This window comes from Aptenodytes forsteri, unplaced genomic scaffold (assembly GCF_000699145.1).
Source record: "Aptenodytes forsteri isolate BGI_AS27 unplaced genomic scaffold, ASM69914v1 Scaffold486, whole genome shotgun sequence".
In the NCBI taxonomy this organism is placed as follows: domain Eukaryota; kingdom Metazoa; phylum Chordata; class Aves; order Sphenisciformes; family Spheniscidae; genus Aptenodytes; species Aptenodytes forsteri.
In genome coordinates this window covers 1,385,919-1,397,144 of record NW_008795717.1, presented here as the reverse complement: position 1 = coordinate 1,397,144, position 11,226 = coordinate 1,385,919, and the positions used below count along the sequence as shown (strand labels likewise).

The 11,226-nt window shown below is 39.9% G+C and overlaps 1 protein-coding gene across 1 annotated transcript in view; it reads right to left on the bottom strand.

Annotated features, from left to right (window-relative positions):
- The window catches only part of BORCS5 (BLOC-1 related complex subunit 5), an 87,088-nt gene that overhangs the window by 15,666 nt on the left and 60,196 nt on the right, over positions 1-11,226 (bottom strand). Inside the window, exon 2 of the mRNA XM_019473199.1 lies at positions 8,027-8,184. Coding sequence (XP_019328744.1) covers positions 8,027-8,184 — 158 coding nt within the window. The remainder of the gene's footprint in view (positions 1-8,026; positions 8,185-11,226) is intronic.

The following is an 11,226-nucleotide window of genomic DNA, read 5'->3' as shown; positions in this document are numbered from 1 at the left end:
CCCCCCCCCCAATTCTCACTTAGGGATAGAGCTGACACCTTGAAAATTTCAATTCAACATTGAAACAGGAGGTAATCATTAAGAATGAAAGCCTGTAAAGTGACTTTTCCTATATCAACACAATCCAGCAGGGAGGGAGAAGACCATTTTCAACCTACATTAATCCCAGACTTATTCAGAAAGAGAAATCATACCATTTTTGGTCTTCATTTGACTAAGCCAAACAAGTAAAGCTTTTCCAGTTTCCTCCCAGAGGTTCTCCACTCCCCTGGCATCCTTATAGCCCTTCTGGTGTACTGTGAACTTGCCTTCCTTGAACATAGCGAGAGCTGTGCACGGTGTGTCAGGTGAGATCATCTCACAGCCTTGTGCAATACAATCAATCTGTTCCTATTTCTCGTGGGAGTACCTTGCGTGATACAGCCCAGGCTGATATTTGCTTTCTTCGTATCTCAAATCTGTTTCATGCACAAATTCAGTATCAAGTCTGCTAACTCCGGAATGGACTTCAATTCCTATTTGAAGATCTATAATGTTCTGAGGTGGGGTGGGTGTTTTATTTGTTTGTTGTTGTTGTTTGGGGTTTTTTCCACCTGGGGGAACAAGGCTAGAATAAGAAACCCAGTTTCCTAGTTTAAACAGGTTGTGAGAAGAAACTGAATTCTATTCCTTCAGGTACCTGATAATCATAAACTCCATGCACTAATCCTGATGAAAGCGTTAATACAAGGCTTAGCATACTAGACTTCCGATCTTTAGTGCCAGTCTCTTAAGCACCTAAGTTCTGTAATAATACAAACCTTTCTGACTGCTAGATGCTTGTTTAAGTTTAATTTTCTACTCTTTCTTGGAAATTTGGTGGTGGAGAGGATTCCAGTTTAGATCTTTTCTCAAAAGGCCACAAGAAACCAAAGCACAAGAGAAGGGAACATGCTGGAACCGATTTCACACAAATATTCTAGGAGGGAGGGACTGGTCTTTTTTATGACACCAAATGAAGCACTGCATGTTAACGCAACAGATTTCAGGCTGTCACAAGTGCAAACAATCTTTCCTCTTCCTTAATAACTGCTAGATCACTTCATAAAGTTCATGTACAACACAGCACTGGCCATCTGCCTCGGGCATACACAGCAAGACATTCATTCTATGTATTAAAGTAACAATTGTGAAGCTTTGTCAAAAGCAGTTTCCCATTTTGATGCTGGCTGGTTAAGACATCACCCCACCACTCGAGAATTCATGATACTTGCGCATCAGGCTGGAGAAAAACAAGCAAGATCTTGAGGACATGAAGGTAGTTTCCAGCTCAACAACCCTGCGCATTTATTTCTGCATGATGGTGCCTATTGAATTAAGATTCCAGTCTTTATAAATAACACTTCTTCACAGAAGAGAGGAGAAGTAAAGAGCCTGACAGATTGCCACAGTCCTCAATCTCGTAATTCCAAGATGCCAAAGACTGTATTTAAGGTACCGATTTTTTCACAGAACACTATCTTCCCTAGCTTTTCTAGCTAGGCATGGCAGCGTGGCATTAAATTCCTTGAAAATACAAGTGGCATTTCAAACCAGGTTCTTTCCCATTTCAGAAATATTGCATCCCAAGGAATTCTCAGGCCTCTTTCCCTCTATTTGGGGCATAGCTAATTTAAGTCTGTGAACCAAAAGTCTCAATTTTGCTTGCAAATTATCATGGCCTCATCTCAAAAGTCTTTATATGTTGTGTCAAAACTAAACACATCTCCATTTTCACTTTTGCCAGGTTTCGTTTAACAGGCTTACTTTTGATCCTCTGAGCCCTTCCCTTTAATGGGATGAAAGGTAACTTAGTGGTCTGATCCATATGAGCACATGGACTTTGAAGCAAAGGCCTGAAGTCGAAGAAGCACTTTGGACTTGGTGAGGCCATTCATGTTTTGCTGACCTAATTCAGTTTAGTCAGAAGGTGCGTCATTCTCGGGGCATGTCTGCTGAAAACAAGTTTCACAAATAGTTTTGGAAACTCAGCTCTGATACAACCTACAGGGAAACCATAACTAACAGGAATGGCAACAAACACCTCACTCAGCAGAGTACTAAACCAAACAAAACCAAAGACCAAACAAAAAAATACCTTCACAAAACTTCCCCTTCATTTGAGTCCATTCTCTGAAGGGACACTGGTCAGCTGTGACTGGAGCACGGGATGAATCCCAGACACTCCAAATCTTTCTGCTCAGAGAGGGATGGAGCTAAGAGTGACCGTGGTGCACCGCCCAGTACAAACTATGAGTGCTTGCAGCAGACACGCACCCCGAGTCTAATTGCTGCCTTGGTTAATGGGATCCTGCACTGCATCAACCTAGTCCGCAGCCAGGCAATGTCCTTCCCAGGTTTCTGGCCCAGCATTCATTCACTCGCTCACTCACTCCCGGTGATGGAATTGCTTCCCGCACTTAGAGAGCTCTTCCCTTTATTACTACGTTCAACATACCTTGTCCTTTAATTCCCACTGGGGAATGTCAAACCTTTACAAGCGGTCCCTACCACTGCCAGCCCTCTCGCCTCTGGAACGAGAGGGGTTCAAAGCCACAGGCCCTGCCTGTGGCAAGCCCATCCTTCCCTCGGGCTGGAACAAAATCATGTTGATGACCTCTGCAGGCCACATTCCCCAGAACATTTTCCCACTAGGTGACAGGTGTCTTCAATAAAAGAAATGCTCAATGCCACAGAAACAACGTGGTTGCCATAAAGGTCAAAAAGCCACAAGGCGTTCACAAAAAACAAACTGAAATTCCTAAATCCCCAATTGCTGGGCACATTTTACTTCACACACGTGGTGACGTGAATGGCTGAATCACAATGTATGAGTCTTAAATGCATGGGATAAGCTAAAATGTGCTTGTATATAATGCTTGTATTTAAAGGGCTTTTCTTGTTGGTCTGTCAAATGCACTAGACTTGTTGCTTATATAAAATAATGATTTCACTCCTATCTGTAATTTAAAACAGCTAAAATGTATTGGGAGACACGATGTAGTATATGTATGACTTCAAAAATTATTTACTTGCCAAATGTTAATAAGGGCTGTATTTCTGGACATCTTAACTACATACTAGAGAAGCCCATTACAATTACTTTTTGCAGCAAGCTGGTAAAGAAAAAAGAAAAAAAATCCATACACATCTTATTCTGGAATATTTCTTCAAAATAATGAGCCATTCCCATAGAGAAATTTACTGGTATGAAACGAGCCATACACTAATTTGCTATACGGCAAACCAATTACTGATATTAATGCCTGCCTAGACAAAAGTTGTTGAGTTATTCCACCATCACATTTGTTAAAAATATAAAAGTAATGTTTATTATTTGAAAAGGTGTAATTTTTTCCTGTAGGCCTGTGTCAGCTTAGACTGAGATATTTTTAATTTCATTTTGTATTGTAAAAAGTGTTCTGTTTTCAAAATTATTGTCAGCCTGGGTTGCCTATGGCAATAAAAGCTACAGATACACTGCACTGATATTTGGGTTTAGGGCAAAGTGTAAGAGCCCTCCTAATAATCCACTTAATACGTTTCAAGCACAGTAAATCTAGGAACTACATTTGCCTTCAAGGTTATATAGGAGACTTCGAGTAGCACATCCCCTTTGCCAACATTGGAAGTCTAATAAGAAATGCTGGAGACCTTTTCTTTCAAACCTTTGAAAGGACCTTTGATGGCTTTCAGCTTCCCTTTTGCTTTCATAGAAAGAAGCTAGGCTTAAATTTCAAGTGAGACTAGTAATTTTTGGATACTCAGCTTCAGCTATTTTGAAGGATGTGATTTTTAAGAAGCTTAGCATCTAACACATGAAAAAATCTTTTTTAAGACATTGAAACTAGACAATTTTGGAGGCAGAGAAAATCATGGGCCCTTTCTGAAAATTTAGCTCTGCTCCCCAGCCTTTACCTATCCTACTTGTTTCCCATTCCTTGTTATTCACCATCCCCTATCAGATGACTTTCCAAATTCTCTCCCTGCCACCCAAAAGATATATCCTCCAATGATAAGGACTTAATGTAAAGTAGCCCCCTCCCTGCTTCATTTGCTTCTTTCCCCCCAGTCATACCTAACGTTTAGTGCTGGGCAACATTTGCCTTCAAACTAATCTTGACAGAAACCCTCCATTTTGCAGATCGCAAAACTGAGGCAGACAATCTTGGCGAAGAGAGCACACGCAGCTCTCAAATCCAACGGCAGCTGGAGATGCTCAAAACTTCAAACTAGTTATAACACAGACCTCTGACATTGTCATGGAAGAGACAGACGTGGGATGCAGCAAGTTAAGACCTCCTGTCTACAGCTAGGACACTAAACCCACCACAGAAACAAAGGAAGAACACTGCAGTTGAGCTTTTTTGTCCTCATGGAGATATACACTAATTTAGATTTTTTTCACCCCCACCACAGAAACAAAGGAAGAACACTGCAGTTGAGCTTTTTTGTCCTCATGGAGATATACACTAATTTAGATTTTTTCTTTTTTTTTTTTAAATATACAACATGCAAGAATAGGCAGACCGAGATTGTTTTATCCTGGCTTAGCAAGTCATGGTTCACCCCTGCGATTTTTAGCCTGAAGTATCATATCCTCCCTAAGGCACATCATCAACTCTGTCCCCATCATTAAACACACTGCTAAAAGCTCCAAGGTACAGTAAGATCAGTTTAACCTTGTAAGGAGTTATAATTGCCTTTTATATCTTAGCATATTATAACATATTATCTAATGGGTTTTAAAAATGCACCTTTTTCCTAGCGTACACATATAACAAGCTCACATGGGTCCAACACACCGTCAGTAGACAGACTAGATCCTGTTCCCAGACCCATCTGAACAGAATGCCCCCAGAAATCAGTAATGTGGTGATTCATCCAATAAGCTAAAAATTTTCATCCTACAAAATACCAAAGAGTAGACAAATTACCCAGAAAATGCTGCACACAGGCTTTTTTTCTTGAAAACTGTCAGATTTTGTGAGATGCCATAACCCTGGATTAACACATACATAAATCCCAAATTGCTGTTCTGTTGTTTTTCAAACTGATAAGGAGAAAAAATTAAAAAGAATCCTAAATATTTCAGTGGTCCTGGAATTAATGCAGTATTGCAACAGATGGCGAGTCAGCTGCCAAAAATTAATATGAAACATAGTATTTAATGCATAATGGTTATTTTTCCCTAAAAAGATGCAAGCACGTTTTTTTTTTTTTTGCAGTGAAGACAAAACCTATTGTGATAAAAATCAATCCCTTCCAAAAACCAACAGTTTGGGTACAAGTAAGTGTAACTGCTGAAGAGAGACAGTGGAGACAACTACCTTCAATCACATCTTCAATTCTTTCCCCTTCAAGGAAACGCTTGGGTAAATGTGTTTCTTCTTGAGAGAGAACAGTCACAGCAACCTGGAAGCCACACAGCTTCTACATTTAGGAGCAGATATGGATCCAGCCAACACACTGCAAAGAAATTCTGGCTAAACTGAGAAATGGGATGGAGAGCAAAGCTAGACTGTTTTGGTCCCCAAAGTAAGGGAACGCACAGATGGGTCTACTTTGATCTGCAGTAACTACTGGCATGCAACATTTTTGTTTTCCTTAGCTTATTCTCTTTCCTATTAAGAACTATTTTAATTCAGATTGTGTGCTGATTTACAAACCACCACAGTCAATTACGAGTTATCAAGGACCAGTAAATTTACAACAGTACTTTTGAGTTTTGCCAGAAACCAGGAAACTTTTTTTCTGGCCACACAGACAATGAGTAAAAGATATTTGCCCTGGGACATTTTGTCAAGTAAAGACTAAAAAAAATCCTGGCTGCAGGCAGTATGACTGTAGCATGCTATACAGTAGGACTATTACTACACTGAGTGGAGTCAGTGACAGTCTGAAAAGTGAACGTACCTCAGACAAATGGCAGGAATTGGGGACTGAAGCTCACCAACATTTTGTAGGAAAGTTAAAAGGCATCAATCACTTGGTAAGTCTGTTACCGGGAGAAAAACACTTCAGTGCTTACAGTGTGAGAGGAAAAGGGAAATACTGACTCCTAAAATGAGGATGAAAAGAACTTACTCTCCATCTCATGCTTTTCACAATACACTTCATTTTCTCTTTCACTTTTACTCCTTACGAAGGGTCAAAGCTTTGTCTACACAGCAAAACTAAATCATTGCTGACAAATGGGTGCAGCCAAATGCAATTTCCTTTGTCTACACTTGTAACGAGAGACATACCATTCAGCTGCACCCCTTGTTGTCAACATCTGTCAACAGTGGTTCGATTTAGTGCACCAAGGAGAGCCCAAACAACTTGGAAAGAATGATTTAAGCTGAGTGGGTCCCACCCGGCTCCTCCAGAACACACACGCGGAACAGCCAATGCAAGAAAAACATTTAAAAATTATTAGGAAAATGAACAGTAAAAACCCACCAGATCTGGCAGAGGGATTGAAAGCATCTGAATATACTTAAGTGTTTTGACCAAAAAAACCCCAACTGACTTGTCAGTTGCCTGAGTTACAGTCTCACCCATTTCTCCTTCACTTTGTCAGAGAGGAGCCTGTGATAAAGTAAGTCAGTGACAATATCGGTATCATAATTGTATTTATTTTACATGGAAAAAAAATCGTAAGCCTTATGAACTGGAAGAAAACATCACCAATGCTAATTTGAAAGACAGTCTGCCACTTGCCCTATAGAAGGCAAATCCAACTAGTGCAGATTGCACTGGTAGAGTCTACCACGACTTTAAATCATGTCGATATTCTCTCTCACACTTTAACAGCCAAAAGAATTACAAATCTGCTTGGATTAATGCAGTACACTGTCATTAGACTGGCAATTAAACCCCATTTCTGAGATTGTGTGATCTCAGTCACCAACATCTGCAAATATCTTTACATCTTGTGTAATAGCTGGCCTCAGATCTTGATACACCAAAGTAAAAAGGCCTTTTTAATGGCTCCCACATTATTTTGGACTTAGAACTTCATGATGACAGCAGCTTCTCAAAACAGCCCATGAATCAAATTTATTATCCAGTTTGTCATGTGGGATTTTCTTAACTCTAAGCCAATATAGCAACAACGAATCAAGGTCATTGTTTATTACATGAATAAAAATTAACCACCTGTTCAAAAATTTTTCTTTTGACATTGAAAGGTATTTGGTCTCACAGACTTTTGACATATGCAGCATTCACCAGTTCTTCTACACATCTGAGAATACGTGAGAAAACACTCTCCTCTCATGCCAATCTGTCTTGACTTTAAAAAAAAAAAAAAAATTAAATTTGTCAGCCATCCTACTGCTTCCAACATCCGTAGTTACACACATAAGAAAGACAATTCAATTGCAGCATCCTTGGCCCAGGAACTAATTTCCTCCCCAACAGTATCACTGACTAAACAGATCAGCGATTTTCAAATGATGGTTTAGTGGTAAAAACAGCAGCACAGGAAGATCTTTTTTAGCAGCCATATGGATCAGAGAAGAGACAGCATGTTATGGGCTTTGAAAACAGTCTAGCTCTACAAATCCATTGAAGAAAGAAAGAAATACTACCTTCTCCAACCATAGAAGAGGTTATGATAACCATTTCTTTTGTTACATTAGAGCTTAACGATGATGTGTAATAAAAATGTTAAGCATACAGATCTAAATAAGGAATGTTACCTTTAAAAATTCCAGTCAGCTTTTACTTCTTCAATAGTTACTTGCAGTACTTGCCATACCAGAGGAACACCCACTGTTTACAACCAGGAATTATAGAGCATAACCAATAAACACATCACCTAACAGTAACCACAATCAAAGCCAGGAAACTTTGCTTGAAGTGCACACTCACAAAGTTTCTCTACAGGGTTTACTTTGAAGCGGACTGCTGCAAGTGACCCAAGGCCATCTACAGCAAGCACCTGCATTCATAGAGCAAGACGGCCACACCGATGCCCCAAGCCCTTCCCCACCAGAAGCCGGCATGCCGCGGGCAGTACCTCCTTGATCCGCTTCACGAGCGCATTCTGATCAAAGGCAACCGCTTCTGCACACTGGTGAAGATGATCTTGGTACCGGAGACACAGCTGCAGCACCTGCTGGGGGTCCAGCTTTTCCAGTTTGGTGTTGGTCGGAGAGGTCTGCCCACTGAGGAGTCCTAAACGGCAAGGGAAGGACCAGAGTTAATCTGACTGTTCATGTAACCAGTTCAGCTGCAAGCCGAGAGGCAGCAGAACCAACCCAGAAGAAAAGCTTTATAAGGGGTAATTAAAAACTAATTCAGGATCTTAGACTACTGAATGGACTTCAGCAATGTAATAGTCCAGTGAGGGCTAAAAGCGGGAAGGGCATGGATTGGAGATTTATGGACGTTTAGGATTTATAGCAGTGCAAAGAACAGTTTGCCATACAGCTTAGCCCGCCTCGACCGAACCTAAATGCAGACTCTAACTGCAGGTCCATAACGCATATCAGCTTGGTTTTCAGCGATACGCTGCATAAAGTGAGTCCTGTTTCTTCTCCTCCACCAACAGCCCTGAACTCTGAAAAATGAACCCCCTTCCTCATTTCTGTATGCCAGAAGGGGAAGGAGTTGAGATCTGCATTCCCGTACGGGCACGGGACTCAAACTATTTTCTGGTATTGACAGTGTGATTCTAGTGAGCTCTAAAAATCATTACAAATTCACAGGTCCCCTAAAACAAAACTGAATAAAAAAAATGACCCACATAAGTTAATCTATTAGGGGTGAAATGTCTGTGTTTTGCCTACCTAAAAAAGGCACTTTTTTTAAAGCTTCAGAACCCTTTCATCTTCTAAGATTTTTCTTTGCAATCTCAAAGACTAGCAATATACTTTTTTTTTTTTAATATGGAATTAAGATCCTTACCTACTCACATGATCAGGTTTCACAAAAAGCTCACCAAAAAAAGTATTAGACTTAAAATTGGGACACTGGTAATATCCAGAGGAGCAAAATTGTGCAGAGAAATTTCCCCTGCCCATTGTTTGTTGCCTACATAGTGCAACTTGAGAACCTTTGCTGAGCTCAAGCATACATGTGCCATACTGACCGCTTTCCACAAAGCTGCTGGAAAAAATGATGCTAAACCCTAAGGCCATCCTTTTTTTGCTATTTCATTTACTTACTTTCATTTCATTTTCCTTCAGCATTAGCACAACTTTTTTTCTTGTTGGGACACCATCTGTGACAAACAGCACATATACACAATCTGCTTTTCCCAAAACATCCATCAAGCTATGTAAACTGAATTCAGTGACTGCACGCATGTGCCCTTTGGGGCTCTCAGTTTACAGACAGGAAAAGACATTAAAACAGCAAATGTAAGCAAGTACCACCCTAAGCAATTAAAAGAAAGTAATAAATGCCAGTTATTTGGATTGGAAAAGTTCTTCTAAGAACGCACCTCAGTGGGAAATGGAAACTATTTTGGATGGCCCCCATGCCTATTGGAAGCTACAAATTGTGACACAGAGTTCTTGCCAAAACACAAGAACAAGATAGAAACCAAGACCTAAGTCAGGAGTATCTTATAAATTTGAGAAAGTTAAACCTCTTTGAAAACATTTGCAGACAGAAATGCAAACAAAACTAGGACAGCAACTTCATTAGATACGATGAAGTACGTTTACTTTTCATCAACACCCAACATTTTATTCTCTCAGGATGCTCTCAATTACCCTTCACAGAAAAACTTTTCTTTCTTCATCTTAAGAGGGAAAAAAAGATAATTTTGTTTTACTGACTTGTTGCCCACTACAATTGCACTGCCTGAGTCAAGAGGTCAGGAGAGGAAATGGACACTTAACCATTTAGTCTCAAAACCCCATATTAGCAATAGTCAAATTAGGTTTTATGTTTTAGAAGGAGTCATCTCAAACAAAATCTTAGGTCCGGCAATATCAATTACAAATCTTTCAAGACTTGCACTTCAGCTGAAAGTAAACTTTAACGGGAGCAAACCCAATGAAGGAAATAAGACTTTTTTAAAATGTATACATTACATGTTCTAGCACTTCATCAGTTTGTTAATTCTGATCTTCTATAAAATTATCTTGTCAGGATAAATGTCAGGATAAATGTTCAAATAATTTTTTCAGCTTTTAGTATGTTGAATGTTCACACAGGAATGAAGAGTTCACCATATACCTGAGGCGGTTATCCTGTTTCTGCACTGATCAAATACATGATGCTATCAACCAACTAATTTTCTTTTATTACTAATCTCTCACCAACTTCAAGAGAAGGAAGAAAATTAGACTCTATTTAAGAGATTTAATTAACATGAAGTGTGTATTTTGGCCAACTTAACACTGCTTATGAGAATTTTGAAGTGGAATAGGCCAAGGACTGTAAAATGAGCTATAAAGGAACATACTATCAAACTTATATTATGTACTTACAACCTGGTACAGGTTACATAATGCTAAAAGCAAAATTAGTAAACTGTAAGGAGCCTCTAATTCACTATCCAGAAAAACATAAGCTCAAGTGAAGGGAGACGTTAACTGTTCAGCTGCAATTTCTTCATAAGACGACAGAGGTGGAAATACAATCCAGTACAATTGTTTGGAGTAGCGATAAAAAACAAACAGCATATGCTGCTTAAAGATATAGACTATAGTATTATTCTGGGTGATGCAGCAGGGAGAAGCCAAAGGAATTAGCTTCTCCAAAGACCTCTGGGCTTATGCTGACAATGCCAGAGAAGAATTTAGCTTAGAGTTTCAACTTGCAAGAAAGGAAAAAGTAGAGTAAACAACAGCATGAAAAAGGCCATGCAGCCTTCCACCTAGCAGAAATTCCCATTGTCAAAAAGTTGATTCACCATTTTTTGTTGTTCACAGTAACTACTTACTACCCACACTATAAATATTAACATTTTCTTAACATTAACATCCCCCTCTACTCCGCTCTGGTGAGACCCCACCTGGAGTACTGTATCCAGCTCTGGGGTTCCCAACACAAGACAGACACAGACCTGCTCGAGCAGGTCCAGAGGAGGGCTGCAAAAAATGGTCAGAGGGCTGGAACACCTCTCCTATGAGGAAAGGCTGAGAAAGTTGGGGTTGTTCAGCCTGGAGAAGAGAAGACTCCAGGGAGACCTCGTTGTGGCCTTTCAATACTAAAGGGGGCTTTGTAAAAGAGACAGAGAGAGACTTTTTACCAGGGCCTGTA